The sequence below is a fragment of the Zeus faber genome (assembly GCF_960531495.2).
Source record: "Zeus faber genome assembly, chromosome: 15".
Classification (NCBI taxonomy): Eukaryota; Metazoa; Chordata; class Actinopteri; order Zeiformes; family Zeidae; genus Zeus; species Zeus faber.
Genome location: NC_137194.1, coordinates 22,215,446 through 22,230,571, shown reverse-complemented (window position 1 = coordinate 22,230,571; position 15,126 = coordinate 22,215,446). Strand labels below are relative to the sequence as shown.

The 15,126-nt window shown below is 44.8% G+C and overlaps 2 protein-coding genes across 3 annotated transcripts in view; one reads left to right on the top strand and one right to left on the bottom strand.

Annotated features, from left to right (window-relative positions):
• LOC307241638 (poly(rC)-binding protein 4-like) overlaps positions 1-2,774 on the top strand; it is a 31,911-nt gene extending 29,137 nt beyond the window's left edge. For both annotated transcript variants that reach the window (XM_080015823.1, XM_080015824.1), the window contains 2 exons: positions 1,476-1,645; positions 1,972-2,774. In XM_080015823.1, the coding sequence (XP_079871949.1) occupies positions 1,476-1,645; positions 1,972-2,317 (516 nt within the window). In that variant the 3' untranslated portion in view covers positions 2,318-2,774. The remainder of the gene's footprint in view (positions 1-1,475; positions 1,646-1,971) is intronic.
• Positions 2,775-7,575: 4,801 nt separating this feature from the next.
• LOC307241357 (dedicator of cytokinesis protein 3-like) overlaps positions 7,576-15,126 on the bottom strand; it is a gene marked incomplete at both ends in the record, with an annotated part of 44,925 nt that continues 37,374 nt past the window's right edge. Inside the window, 16 exons of the mRNA XM_080015408.1 lie at positions 7,576-8,220; positions 8,386-8,465; positions 8,567-8,689; positions 8,992-9,076; positions 9,527-9,642; positions 9,744-9,825; positions 10,454-10,589; positions 11,340-11,482; positions 11,657-11,773; positions 12,077-12,160; positions 12,261-12,440; positions 13,027-13,113; positions 13,271-13,437; positions 13,620-13,761; positions 14,624-14,728; positions 15,014-15,100. Of these exons, the coding sequence (XP_079871534.1) occupies positions 7,576-8,220; positions 8,386-8,465; positions 8,567-8,689; positions 8,992-9,076; positions 9,527-9,642; positions 9,744-9,825; positions 10,454-10,589; positions 11,340-11,482; positions 11,657-11,773; positions 12,077-12,160; positions 12,261-12,440; positions 13,027-13,113; positions 13,271-13,437; positions 13,620-13,761; positions 14,624-14,728; positions 15,014-15,100 (2,379 nt within the window). The remainder of the gene's footprint in view (positions 8,221-8,385; positions 8,466-8,566; positions 8,690-8,991; positions 9,077-9,526; positions 9,643-9,743; positions 9,826-10,453; positions 10,590-11,339; positions 11,483-11,656; positions 11,774-12,076; positions 12,161-12,260; positions 12,441-13,026; positions 13,114-13,270; positions 13,438-13,619; positions 13,762-14,623; positions 14,729-15,013; positions 15,101-15,126) is intronic.

The following is a 15,126-nucleotide window of genomic DNA, read 5'->3' as shown; positions in this document are numbered from 1 at the left end:
CTCACTATATATCTATCCTGTCGCTATGGCCAGACGCCCTGCACTTAGACTGATACCCTCGGCCTCCAGTCCTGAAAGCAGAGATGATTGCCTGAGCCTGAAGCGCCTAAATATCTATTGTCTCCTGCTGGGCCGGGGTCCAAATTAAAACCAAAGCAACGGTGTTGGGGATTGCCGTGAAACTTCTTCTTCTTCTTCTGCCTGTGTCTCCTGAAATACCTTCAGCTGAAAGGCTCGAGACTGCGGGGCCGTGTGTCTTGTGTTTTGATTATGTTTTCCATTAGTGGCAAGATGATGCATCTAGCTGACTTGTGTTTGGGAAGTGATTTGTTTGGGAAGTCTCCCCGACTCTTGAGAGATCAATAACCTTTTAGCCACTCAGATTAATGAGAGGCAAATGTGCCCTCTCCTCTCTTTTACCGGGGCAACACAATGCAATTAAGGTAGCCTTGCGGTGGGGGGGTGATCCTGACATGCATGATGGATGACTAAGCTACGGAAGACAAACAATTTGATTGTGCCACGTCAAATGGGCTGCATTTATGAAGCACACATACAGTGTTAAGTCAGCTCAACAGGAATGCATATTGTCTTCTAGAATAGCAGAGAATAGCTTGGGATAACAAGTGAATCAAAATAACGGAAGATTAGATATGGCTGAATGGCATACGATTTACGGTTTAAAGACACAGTTAGTAACAAAAGACAATTAGTGGCAATTTACACTATTAAAGTGTTGCCCCCCCTAAAGGAAGCCATAGAAACTACATCAACATTTCCAAACGTGTCAGCTTGGAGCTGAATGTTCATCCATGCCAACAAACTAAACTAGTTTTGGGATACAGGCGCCACAGTTCACGGGGCGGACATTGACAGGTCTGGTGGTTTCCCACTAAACGGCGAATTTCGGACAGAGCGCATTAAACATTATTCGTTGTGCCTTTTAGTTTTTGAGGATTCTCCACGGGACCAGAAAGATGGTCGAGCGTCTTGACAGCAATGCAGCATTTCCTCAGGGAGCAGGATTGTTTTCCTGTTTTGCATATCGATGTACAGTGCAGCGATGTTGTTCCATCAGGTTGTTCACTCGGCAGCGGCACAGCCTTGAGATCTGTATTTATTTTGGAGGATGCTACATGCATTTAAATGCAATAGTGGCTATGGACATTCGATTGGAAAAGAAAAAGAAGAAAACGGAAAGATCCTTTCCTTGTTGTACAATGTGTATATATATATAATTTACATGTATTACATTCACATTTGGTGTTTATTATGGTACGCAACAAGTTCCAGCACTAGCCTGAAGGACATAATGTAACAGGAAATTCCTTTTGCTTATGCTTGTCCGACGGTCTTCACTCTACTGAATGCTTTTAGTTTCATGTTTTCTTTCTTTAGTAGGTCGATTGTCATTTATGGCTCTTCAATCCATCCCATCGTCTCTCTTTCTTTGTCTTTCTGTACTCTGTCTGCAGCTGATTGGCTCAATAATCGGCCGTCAGGGCACCAAGATCAATGAGATAAGGCAGGTGTCGGGAGCGCAGATCAAGATCGGCAGCCAGCTTGACGGGACCAGCGACCGGCATGTCACCATCACGGGCACACCGATAAGCATCAACCTGGCCCAATACCTCATCACCTCCTGGTAAGGGCACTTTTCGCCGCAAGTGAAAGCCACAGGGAGAAAAATTGATTTACAATCGTCAAGGGTTAAAACAAAATGTGATATGTGATAAAAGAGTAGTGAGAGGTGGGATTATATTGGGTGGTATTGCGCTACGAGCAATGTCTTGCATTGAATTAGCTTCGAAATTACCTTAGCGCTCAATTCTTGTTGAAAGTCCCTCTGCAGCTTTTGCATCATTTAACATTTAAAAATCGTGATCCAAATGTTGCCTGTCGCCACGTTTCAAATCCTCTAATTTATATTCTCCGCCCTGTCTCCATCTCCAATCCTCTCTGCGCCGATAGTTTAGAGACGGCCAAATCCACTGCCCAGGCCTCCACCATGGCGGCTCCGGTCGACCTCAGCATGGCCTTCACCCATCCAACCTCTCCGGCCACTTCCCCCGCTCCCACCCTGGCGGCCATGGGGACCTTGACCCCGGCGCACGTCCTGGGCGCCCCCTATGGCACCATGCCCCTCTCTGGGCTTCTGGGGATGAAGTCCGTCCCTTTCCTGACTCTCTCCAGTCCGGCCCCCGCCATGGCGGTCACCGCCGCCCCCTCTCACAACGCTCTGGCTGCCTACACCACCAAGATCTCCACCGCCGCCTGCATCAAGAAACCAGAGCGACAGAAGTTTGCTCCGTATTGACGTAGTGCGCGCATCTCGTAGGATGAAGGACCGCTGTTCAGTGTTCTTTCACGAAACACCTGATGTAGCCGTTTTCGCTGCCAGAGATTCTCTCGACTTTTACCGTGTGACGCACCAGAGAAGAGACCAATTTGGATTTTCGGACAAAAGCTACCATAAGTAATTCACACGTATAAATAATTTGTGAGTTTCCCATGAATTGATGAACTGCTTTCACCTACACCTCATCACTGTTAATGATCACTAATGAAGGGCCTCTCACCTGAGGAACACATGTTGCATTTTAATCGTGCAAAGGTTTGGCGTACATGTGTCTCCGGTTGGGCGTCAGCCAAACATATTTATCCTTCAATAAATTTGTAAATTATACTCGGATGAAAGATGCTCTACTGTATGATGCTTTTATACCATGTCTATGTTTGCTCCTTGAAGTTTTTAAGACAAATTTCTAAATGTTGTGGGGAGGGATGGGGCGGGGGGTGGCTTTTTTTTAATAATTTGTGCTATGGTACTGTACTGTATTGTTCAGTTGTTGTTTTTGGATTTCATTTGAAATGTGCAACTTGTTTTATCTTTATTTATTAGTATTCTTTCATTTATTAAAAGTCTTTGTCTCCTGACGATGCCTTTGTTTCCCATCAGAGCAAGGAACACACCTATGCAAACCCAAAACCACTGTCACATTCAGGTATCAGTATCCAGAGGCAGACACACACAATGTATTAAAAACACTGTTCGAAATGTGACATGTGGCCTGTTTTGTTTTGCTTCATGTTTTCCAGTCAAAGGCTGGATGGTTGCGCATCATAGCCGAGTGTTGTGAAGAAGAATTCCCTTCACGCCCTCGTAGTCCCGTCCCAAGAACAATAGCTGCAGTGTGAGGCTATGCAACCACGGCCAAGCAAGAGCTGTGCCAGTGTACGCAAAGCCACGGGCTGCAGATACGAACGCATGCACGGGATGGAATGCAACACTGGAGATGATGGACTGGGATCTCTCATTTTATGTCCCAGAAGACACAGGGAGCAACAGCAATGCTCCAAAGCACAGACAGCCGAGGTGTAGAGAGGAAGATGTGGGCACATAGCGCAACAGAGCTGGAATAGAGGGATAGAGCTCGGTGCGATGCTCTGAAAGTAAATTCACGAACTGCATCAACATGCACCACAGCATCGTCATCCTCCGGAGAGATAGAGAGAGAGGGAGAGAGGTTCCTTTCATCCAAACACTGCTTTTTGACTTCACCATGGATTTGCCATGCCTCCAAATGTGCACAGTGCTCATTGTTAGTATTTTCTTTTTTAGAGGCAAATAGAACATTACTATTTGCCTGCAAATTTAACCTTAACATTGGCCCTTACACACAGCTGAAGTATCTGCATCTGTCTATAAACCTATCTTTATCCATCTGTTTCTTTCTTTGCTGCCCTTTCCTATATTGTAGTAGCCTTTCTCTACTACTGTTCAAGCATTGACTCAAAAGGGTCATTAAATATCCATATTCACAGTGGGCTTTCTACCTCTGGCATCCTCCTTAATTTTAGAGGGCTCGCCTTCTCTTAACTTGCATCTGGCTACAATTAAGCCTTCTACTGTAGGTGCGACTGATTTTTTTAACTGTAGTGGTCTTGAAATTAATTATAATCTCAAAGCATGTTTGAATGAGTTTTGATTTTTTTAAATCACCTCCATCTTCATCTGGATTGTTTTTAGAATCACAGGATGATTTATAGTTACTTGGGCTGAGTATACAGCAAAACTCTTAGCCGGTTTTCTGTATCTGCAGCTTTCTGTGTTGATAAAGTGTGGTCAATCTTTTGGCTCTGTCCATCTTTTTATTTTTACTGAATATTTTTTGTGGAGTAATATGATGTCAGACCCTGTGGTGAAATGTGCTACAGAAAGCAAGTGCTTCAGGTCATCTGGAACAAAGAACTAATATCAGACAAAAGTTATGGGGACCATTAGGAGTAGCACCCATTTAAATAGATAATCCCGTTGAAATTATTCTTTGAAAAAATAATTTCCCCAAAAGCTGGAGCATCCTTAACACCAATGGGACTCAGTGGTTACTTGAATCGGGTTATGATAGAATAATGTTCCATCTAGTTTCAACAACTTAACTTTGATCAGGTTATGATAGAATAATGCTCCCTCTAGTGTTCAACAACTAAAATTTGATCAGGTTATGATTGAATAATGCTCCCTCTAGTTTCAACAATTAAACTTTGTAACTTTAAAAGAAGGAGCAGGAATGAACATATTACACACACAGGGAGTGATCTCTGTGGAAGGTGCATGTAGTTGGAAAACTGCGTGATCCTGCCTCTTGAGTTTTTCGTAATATGTAGCTCACATCCCTCTAGATCGATTCTTGAGGTGTAAATAACAATTCAGCCCAGTTTTCAAGAGTGATGTGACACACACAGCACAGAAATATGCAATGCTTTACATTCTCAAATCATGTCACTGACAAAAGGATCTGGAGCTTCTTCTGGGACGAGCGACAGCAGCTGTCAGAGCATTTGAAGCTCCTGTCACCTTCTATTCTTCCTTCCTGGGACCCTTGTTGGACCTTGGGGGTCTGAGAAACACACGCTCTCTCACACACAAACACACACACCCACACACAGACACACAGACACACACACAGACGCGCACACACACACACACACACACACACACACACACAGCAGACATTGTGCTCCTGAGGAGATGAAATATCTCAGCTCTCATGATAAATTGGTAGGAATTCTCAGCCTTTATTTTCCCGATGGACAGCGCCCCCCACTGTCCTTTCTGCGTACTGGCACACTAAGCACAACGGCATTAGGAAATGAGAGACTGATGGAGCTGATAAAAGATTGTCTTTAATGTTTGGCATTGTTAATGAAATCCATACCACAGCAGTTATGGGAGTAGGAAAACCACTTTTACAACCAAACACTGTTTGTTCATGCTAACACCATATGTACAAGAAAGCACATTGAAAAGTGTATAAAGTATTTATATGAGAAGACTTGAAGTCAAGAATGGTGCAGACAGCCACAGTCTAATGAATTTGTCCTTTTGTCAAACACTGATTATAGATATTTATCAATTACATCAATTCCTGGAATACATGTATATACACAAAACAACGATAAACTTTGAAGGAGTTTGCAATAATTGTCAAAAATATTTCACAATACTGCTGTATGTACAAGAACTGAATTTACATTGAAAAATTCTATTGTACCTATATTTGTCGGAGTATCAATCCGCTCACCAGTCATCGTCAAAACCTTCGAGCTCAGAAAACATCCAGGTCAATCTATCTAATCCTCTGGTTTGATCCCCATATAAAGTATAGCGGCCCATGCAGTACCCTGTGCCTTCTATCTTGGTACAGTTTTTGAAATGTGTTCGCACTACAGATGATTTTACATACAAAAATAGATGTTGTCTTGTCAGTTGACAACATTGGTGTATGATAACACAAAGCATCCACCTGCAAAGAAAAACAAAAAAAAACCTACTTGGAAAGCAGGTGTTTCCTTCAGTTATTAGCTATCTTTCCAACCAGATGTTGAGCGATACACCTCACTGAAACAGCCTCTCTATCTTTCAATCCAGAGAGTGAACCTCTGATACAGTCAGAGATTTTTGTCTGTCCATCAAAATCACGCCGTCATTTCTAACACAACGGAAAAACCGGTGAGAAGATTTGCAGGCAGAATTGAAAAGAAAAAACCCCAATATATTGCACTAGAAACCAACGGGACAATTTGAACCCAAAGCGGGATGAAAACCATACAGAAACCAAACGCCAGGCAAGACATCCCATTCCTTTGGGGAGCGGATAGAGGAGATAAATGAAAAGCAAGGAGCTTCTGTTGTCGTCCCATGAGTTTTTCGGCTTTCAGAGTCCAGATGAGAGGTCGTACTGCATTTGAGTGCACTTAAGGCAGGTAGGCGCTTTCGACGCGATAGAAGTGAGCTTCAGATTTGCCGTTCAGGGAGAGAGGGTTAGACTACCGTCACCGGACACAAAACTTTGCAAATGCAGCTGTCCATGTTGAGTAGTCGTCGCTTAACATGGTATGACATCCATTATATGAGAGAGGGAAAGAGTGGGGGTGGGGTACTGGTGTGGGTTTTATTCCCATGGTGGAGCCGTGGGAGAGACTCTTTGCGGGAGAGACAAGGAGTTTTCACCTCATCCTGTCCTGACTTTCAAGAAACGGCATCCGTGCCCATTTTTTGGACCCGACTATTAAAGTGTCAGTCGCTGTCTCATTATTGATCAATAATCAATAATCAATCCCCTCAGTCTGCAGAATGTTCTCATGCCTCCAAAGAGATGGCTCAGTCACACACACACACGCACGCACACACACACACACACACAAAGAAAAGGTCCAAAAAAAGTAAACTCCAACAAGGACTTCAAAACTTAAATATCACCTGAACTCAAAAGGGAGAATTGCAACTCGTGAAATACGAATAAAACATCTCATTTGAATACATTCACGTAGGTTTCCATACATTATGGTATGGACGGGGAGTCATCGCCAACCGAAGCTTGTGTCCCTTAAAACGTGGGTCCGTGATGAGGTGCGAAACCTGCGATCAATGACAGCCTGGTAGCGACACGCATCATTGTGCCCACTGATATGGTTCACTATTAAGGAGCACTTAACAGTGTTTTGAAAAACAGGACCGACGTAGCTTTTGAAAACACCTTCATTTTGAGCTAATTTATCAAAACAATAAATTACCTTTAAAGCATTCGGGTTGCTTCACTGTGATCAGAACCTTTCCGGAGGTTGCAAAGTTGTGTCAAGAAGCAAAGAAGCAAAAGTGAAGAGAAGAAGACCAGAGCTTATACTGATTGGGACGATCGTGTCGTTTTTAAGATCATGGTTGTCATATTTCACAAAACACATGCTCACAGATGAGTTGTACAATTTGCGTACAATCAATTATCAATATCAATTTTTGGAACAAAAGTTTCCTTCCGTCCAATTGTTGTCCGACAGGATCAGTATTCCCTTCGTAATCGCATTAGAGGCCACGTGAAGCACAGTGACGGTAGTTGTGCCTCCCGAGTCACTTTTTTTCGGATTCTCTCCACGCATCCGTCTCCGCATCCGCACTGAAGATCAGACGGATCGACGCGACGCTGACACTTTGAAGTCAGTGCAGATGAAGGAACGGAGACGAGGAGGGGAAATCTTAAATCTGCTTCAACTGATGTAGGGGTCGTTCTTCTTCCTTTACTGCGTCTCCTCGTGCTCCTCGCTGATGCACTGCTCCCAGGCGTGCTTGGCCTGGTCCTCCCTGTGCCCGTGGGGTGGGTGGAAGATCCTGCGGGGCAGGGGGATGGGCTGGGGGGGCAGGTCCTCCTCCGGGATGCAGCCCTCCCTCAGGTAGGGCTTGGGCGGCACAGTGGGGGGCTGGGGCCGGCGGTACGGGATGTGGTGCGGACCGTGGACCGGCGCGTGGTGGTGGGGCGGTGGCGGCGGCGGCCCGTGGGAGTGGTGGCCATCCAACCCCGGGTGCGGGTGAGAGTGGCTGTGGGAATGAGAGTGGGTGTGGGGGTGCGGGTGGGAATGGGGGTGGGAGGCGGGGCTGCGGTAGTGGAAGGGGCGCACTTGGTCCACAGAGTCCAGTTCGGGTCCGCTGTAGTGGATGTGCAGATAGGGGGAGGCCAGGTACTCCTCGGGCGGGGACCACAGGTGGCTGGGGAGGGGCTCCAGGGCGTCGTTCCTGATGGGGCCGGTGTCGGGGTACTGGCCCCCGAAATTACTCTCGCTCAGAGAGGAAACCCCGCTGCTGGCGCTGCCGGACAGCGTGGAGTTACTGCCACCCAGTGCCGACTGAGGACTGGTGGGGGAACCAGGGATGGGGTGCAGAGGAGACTAGAGAGAGAGAGAGAGAGAGAGAGAAAGATAGATAGAGAGAGAGAGAGAGAGAGAGAGAGAGAGAGAGAGAGAGATGCAGGGTCAAGTCATATACTGGATCTTGATCTTGATAAAAGAGAACCCCAAAATATTTGTGTGAGATGGAACTTTCAAAATAAGTACCTTTCTAAGAGAACGAACAGGCAGGGCGGGGGGCGGGTCATTGTTTTGGTGAAAGGCGTCAAAGTGCATCAGAAAATGCCCTGCAAAGTGAGAAACTGTGTTTATTTTCAGAGTGAGAATTTTTTGTTGTTGTCTCAAACGAGCCTGAATATTGCTCCAACAATGTAACCGGAAGAGGTACCTGGCGGGAAGGACCTGGGGGGAACAGGCGGCATGATGCCCCCTCCAGTAGAACCTGGAATGTGGGAGACGCTCTCCCTGTTCTCCCCATCGAGGCTCCAGCTGCTCTGGGCGTTGGGATACACTGGCGTGGTCGGGTGGAGAGATGGGAGATGGGAAGAGGTGGAGGGAGGAAAAGGGAAAGGAGGAAAAGTCAGTGTGAAACCATTCCACTGGGTAAGGCGGACCCCACCACCAATAGTGGAAACAGCATAATATGTGGAGCACATGCAGAATACGATACATTGAATTGAATGGCTGTTTCTTAAGTGCCAGCTAAAACTAATTATATGAAAGATCAGATTTATTTTTTACAAATAATCTTACGGATACGACTTTAATGCACAAAACCTGAAAACTATATTATGAGTATAAAGTTATTTTCACCTTTCTCCGGTAGACTCATGTGGGGATCCACACACGGCTTACAAGGGCTGACTTGCTGTAGTAAGGCACGCTGCATATGGTTGTTCTGTACACAATGAAAACAAATGCCGGTTAATAAAAAATAATGTCTCTCTCTGTACAAATAGTATGTTAATATACTATTAATTGTAGTGACATTGGATAGCAACATTTTGCAATTGAGTCAATATCAATACTGCACATTTTAATGGGATCTGTCTCTGGGAAATCATTAAAATGAACAAAAGTGCAAAAGCCACTGATCGCTGGGAGAAGAATGAGCACGAAACAGGCAATCGTGATATAAAAAGATGATTCTTATTGTGATATCGTATGAACTGCAAAATCTGTTCTTTACCTTTACAATACAATAATTATTTCACTATCACCACACATGTCACGCTTAAAAAACAGACTGTGAAGATTCATGACCAACTATTATTAGTGTTCAACATTGATAATAACTTAAATAATGTAATTGTATCTAGAGTGGGGTATATAGAGTGATAATAAGCACCTGCCCATTCTCAGCCATAGTGTAGTACATGGAGTTGTTGGCCCTCTCCCGATGAGACGGCAGCAGGATCATCACTTCCCTGTTGTGTTTGGCCTTATCCGGCAAGGACGGAGAACCTGGACCCCGAAAAAGAAATGTTCTCCATTTAAGACTGTCCTCACATATATCATCCTCAAATCATTCCCTGTTTGTGTGTATTAATCCGCCGGTCACTCACCTCTCGCACTGGAGGGGGCGGAGTTGACGACCTGGGAGGAGTTGGAGCGGATGGAGCTCAGGCTGGAGGAAGATGGACTGGGCTGCAAAACAGTCACACACGTTATGGGGTTTTGATGTTGGTAGCAAACTATGAACAGTGTATGCGTGTGATTCTAATTAGTTTATATTATATTCCTGGATAATTCATTTGTGTTACATATGTTTAATAATATAAACTTCTATATAATTATTTGTTACATAAAATGCTGCATTTATACCATATGGTTTAAAATTTCTGTGAAAATAAGGTAACAGTTATATCAAAATAAGAATTATTTATAATGTTTTCAACATTAGTGCTGACTTAATTTCTTGAGTAAGTAACTTCATTAATATGATCAATATAATTCAGTAATTATAAAAATATAAATCAGTGGATAATTCCTTAATCAGTCATATTTTTTTAATGAATTACATGGAACAAAACACAGTGTCTGTACTTGTGTGTCTGTTTGTTTAAGTAAGCGAGGATGAGCATGAAACGCGATATGATGTAATTTGGTCCAAAATTAAGAGCCGCAAAGCAAACCTTTTGTCTACCAATGTTGTTTCCCATATCTAGATCCCATGTGCTGTAGTAAGCGTTAAAATATAAATGAACAGCAAATAGAGCGGTGGTCGTTGTACGGTGACGAATCTCTCTCCATCCCACCCTGCACCGCCCCGCACCTGCATGTGCACAGCCTCCTCGGGGTGCTCCCCCATCAGGCCGTCGGTCAGAATGACCAGATTTCCCGCTTCGCTGGACGTGTGGGAGGACAGCGAGGAGGACGAGTGGCGGATCGATCCCTGCAGGTTCAGAGGGCTGCGGGGAACACAGATGGAGGTCGCAGTGCCGATCAACATCAATTCCTGGGCAGCGTTTTAAATGTCTCTCGCGTCTTTACATTGACAGATTTCACTTTTCAATATCTTTTGTCAATACATTATTGATGAAAAGGAAGGAAGACTGTCTCTTGTCTCTCTCTTCTTCTTCTTCTTCTGCACTTCCTTTTGGAAGAAATCTGTTATTTACCAGGTCAGAAATTTGATGTTTGCATTATGCCATCACCTTTGATTCACTCATCACTTCCCTCTGTAATTCTCATGTTATTCAGGTAAAACAAATGTCAATTTGTCCAAATTTGGACAAATTGACATTTTTTGCAGATGTCGTTGTTTTGACAATATTCTCAAGAGACAGGGCTGGTAGCTGTAATGTGACTGTAATTTACATCCTGGATGGAAGAAAAACCCTGGTCGTGTTTGATAATAAGCCATTATTGTGGACATTAATCTATCAAAGTAATTTAGTATTCTCTCTCATTCTCATATCATTGACAGTAACGCTTGTCATTAGCTCTTCATTTTGTGTTTTGTATTTGAGGTTAGAGGAGTATACAGAAGGGTTTAGGTTAATGTTGGAAGAATAAGCGTATATCTAACAGAAGGCCATCATAGATAGAGCATGACAAATGTGTGTGTGTGTGTGTGTGTGTGTGTGTGTGTGTGTGTGTGTGTGTGTGTGTGTGTGTGTGTGTGTGTATGTCCTGTCACGGCTGTCAGGGAGTCTGACCTGTGTCTGTGCAGAAGGCGGACGCTCTCTGGGCTCATGTGGCTGTGGGAGGTCAGGATGCCTCTGGGGGAGCTGACCCCCGAGCAGCCCGCAGGCCCAAATCTGTCCACACCAGGCAGACCCTGCTGGGACCCAAGAAGATATTGCATTGAATATTTTACACAAACACAAAACCACACAAACACACACACACACACACACACATCAAATGTAAATCCAATGTATATCAAATACGGTTGATGCAACACGGCTCAACGAGGTTCGTACACGAGTACGGAAAACCAAACAGAAAAATGGTGAAAAGTGCGGCTACTCACATGATGTAAACCCGTTCTCATAATGTGGAACTGATCGACCAGTTTTTTGTGCAGGGGGCGCATTTCTGGATGCACCAGCTTCTCGTGGACGGCCAGCCCCACCCCCAGAATGTGAACCTGTTATTATAATAAAATAGTGAAGAAGAGGAGGAAAAGCATAACTGGAAATCCTAACTCCTGTTTGCCGTCGTGCTGTTCTTTATTGCACGGTGGTTTATTGTTGTATTTTATCGTGTATTTTCACTATGTATTGTGTCACTTTTTAACCGACCTGTGAGGCCAAAGGCAGATTTCGACTTCTGTGGACAACACAGCAACTCTATTCTATTCTCGACAGTTGATATTTGTTATTGTTGAATTGTTTATGTATGTGTTTGTAAGTTACGTTCATAGTACCGTATATCCCGCAATGCATCCTACCTGTTCCTGCATCAGGTCTTTCAGCTGCGTGACCCGCTCTGTATCCTCTGGATGGCTGTTGATGTATTCTTTATCAAAGAACGCCTGTCGTACAAAATAATACGTTAAAAACTCTCAACATCCGAAATTCATCTTTAATTTCTTCTTCTCCTCCTCCTCCACCTCCCCCTTGTGGTTACAGTACCTCCTGGTATCTGGCGATACCTCCGTTGACGGCGGCGTCAATGACCCCGTTGAGGCACATACTAAGCGGATTGATGTTGCCGTGGTGCTGCCGGTGCTGGTACTGGCTGATCAGTGTCCGCAGCTCCTGCGTCTTGTTCTCCACCACGTAGATGGCGTTCTCCAGGGGGCTCACCTCCACCTGGAAAGGTACACATACACTAGTTCACACATGGCTTTGTCTCAGAATCTGTTTATTTTGCGAAGTCCATTTATTTATATGAGGAATGTGCAGCGGTTAAAGTCTGATGCAAAAAGCTGAAATGTATGAAATTGAACAAGAATAGTCAGATGTTCAATAAATAGCCAAATATCCAAAGAAAATAGGTCATATATACAAAAAATGTACAGAATATACAAAAAGCTGTTTTATGCACAGAATAAGTGATGAAAAGTTAAAAGGCAAAAGCACGGGCTACATGGTAGTATGGCTGCTAATAAGATTGCGAATATAAAATTAAATATGAATATAGATGGATACGCTGTAGGGGATGAGAAAACTATGAAAACAATAATTATGAATGATGAATACAAAAATGAATAAGTAGGTATACATTATTCCTATGTTATTGTTTAATAACTACAATGGCTACAATGTTATTACAGTAAGTGTGTGACATATCACAGATATGTCGCTTGAGGGGTTAAGGAAAATGTTTGAGGCCAGAGGGCGGGTGGGGGTGGGGGGGATGGTAGGATCACAGAGTGACACAGTGAAGGCTCATCACCACTTCTCTCCTCTCCACTTCTGCCCAGCGGGAGATCCCGGGAAGAGGACGGGAGAGGATCAGGGTCGTCCGCTCGATCCACAGGCTCTGATGAATGCAGAAAGAAAACTCCATGAGGCACTGAGAGCAATCGCCGGGATCTAACGGAGCTGAAACCGATTCAAACAATAAAAAGGGGTAATAAATAAATATGTAAATAAAAAATCGCAACAGCCAGACGCGGCATGGTGTGGTAAGAAAATACCCTGAATTCATTCTCCCTGTCTTTGGGGCCCTTGTGGAAGGGCCTGTCGTAGTGGAAACGGTTGACGTTGTTGATGCGGTAGAAGCTCTTGATCCTCTCGGGCACGCGCTCCAGCTGGGGCACGTCGGAGATGTCTGACACGGGCGTCACGGCGTAGATCTGCAGGTCTGCAGCCCGGCGTCAAGGAAGTGACACGCGGGCGGACGGAAGACAAGACCACCGGGGGACATGAGAGGACGGACGCTTATGCGAGACATTGACACGAAGGAAGCCATATTGCATGGGGGGGGGGCGGGATCTCACACCCTTCCAGAGACTAAACACGACAGCGGACACGCTGGGAGGATACACTGGGCATCGCTCTGCAGGATGGTATCGTCAGGCTGGTTGGGATGCTGCATGGCGATGGCCTGCGGGAACTCCCCAAGCATCCTCTGCTGGAAGTCCTCCAAACGCTCGTAGTCGTAGCCACGACAAACAAACTCCTTGTTCTGAAAAAGTGAGAATAATAACAGGGACGAGAAGTTGTATTGAAATTATGAATGCAAACCCGTCTTAGGCGTTGGGTATTTGGCTGTTGATTATTCACTGTGTGAGTAGTTTCAAAATGAGAAGGATGCCAAACACAGCTTTTATGTAACAAGGAGCCCAAGGCCAAACACTCTGAATTCAGCATTCAAAAAAAAATGTTTGTATCCACCTCTCTTTTGTGACGAGAGATAAGAAATAGAATGAAGGAATCAATTTATTAAACCCTGTTACTAATTGCTGACTTTGGTTCACTGATGTTGGCCCCGATATTGACGAGCAGATGGAAAAATGCGTGTCATTTCAAAATCCTGTAAAAAGCTCAAACAGCACTTTGTGTGGATGGTCCAAAGTTAACAGTAAAGTTCATACCAGGACTCACCGAACCCTAACCCTCAGTCAAGCATTAAGTTGGTACTCTGCTTTAAATAATCTGTCTTTGCACAGAGGAAAAAATGCACTTGAAAAGTCATCTATTTGACAAATAATAAAATAAAATAAATACTAACCTCTCGCTAACCTCTCTCTAACTAGTGCTACTTATTTATAGAGAATGTCTATCTGTGACTGTGACAAAATGTACGTGTTGTAAGTCACTTTATAGCGTGATTGTTTTTCTGCACCATTTACAATAGGTGTAGTGGTGCGCTTGGTCTTCAAATGGCTGGACAGTCACTGATCCGGACGCGCCGTCGAGTCGTCAGTGTTAAAAAAGATGCTCAGCATCCGTTCGGAAACCTTTCGTTTTCGAAGCCCAGAGATAGCTGCTCGCTCCCGCCAGCGTCCGCAGAATAAAAACTGTGTGGCAGGAGTGGCCAGCCTCACCCTGAGGAAGAAAGGAAACTTCCTGCCGTAGAAGCCCATCCGGAAGAATTCCGGCTCAATCCTCTGCTGTTCGATGATGTTGTCATAGTACGCCGCCTCCATTTTCTGCCGAAAGAACCAAAAAAGCAGGCACACAGTCATCACCAGCGGCGGCTTGATCGCATAGGCTGCCGGGGGCCTGGGTCGGCTACGGCGCGGATAGCAGGCGTCCGCAGGAAACGCCCGCCTCACTTTGCGCGAGATGTAGGCCGATGAGAGAGGGACGCTGCAAATCCCATCCCACCTCATTGCGGAGGATGAGACATTGTTTGCAGCTGGAAATTCGCGGCGAGAAGCGGGGTCTGGTAATAAAGGACGGAGTCGAAGTTCAGGAGGTTGTCTCTCACTCACCCGAATCCAGCTGAGACTCTGGTAATCATATAACGTCTCATATTGGAAAGCCAACTCCCGGCAGAGAGAAATGCCGTACTCCCAACACTGGAAAGGGAAATGCAGAGGTGAGA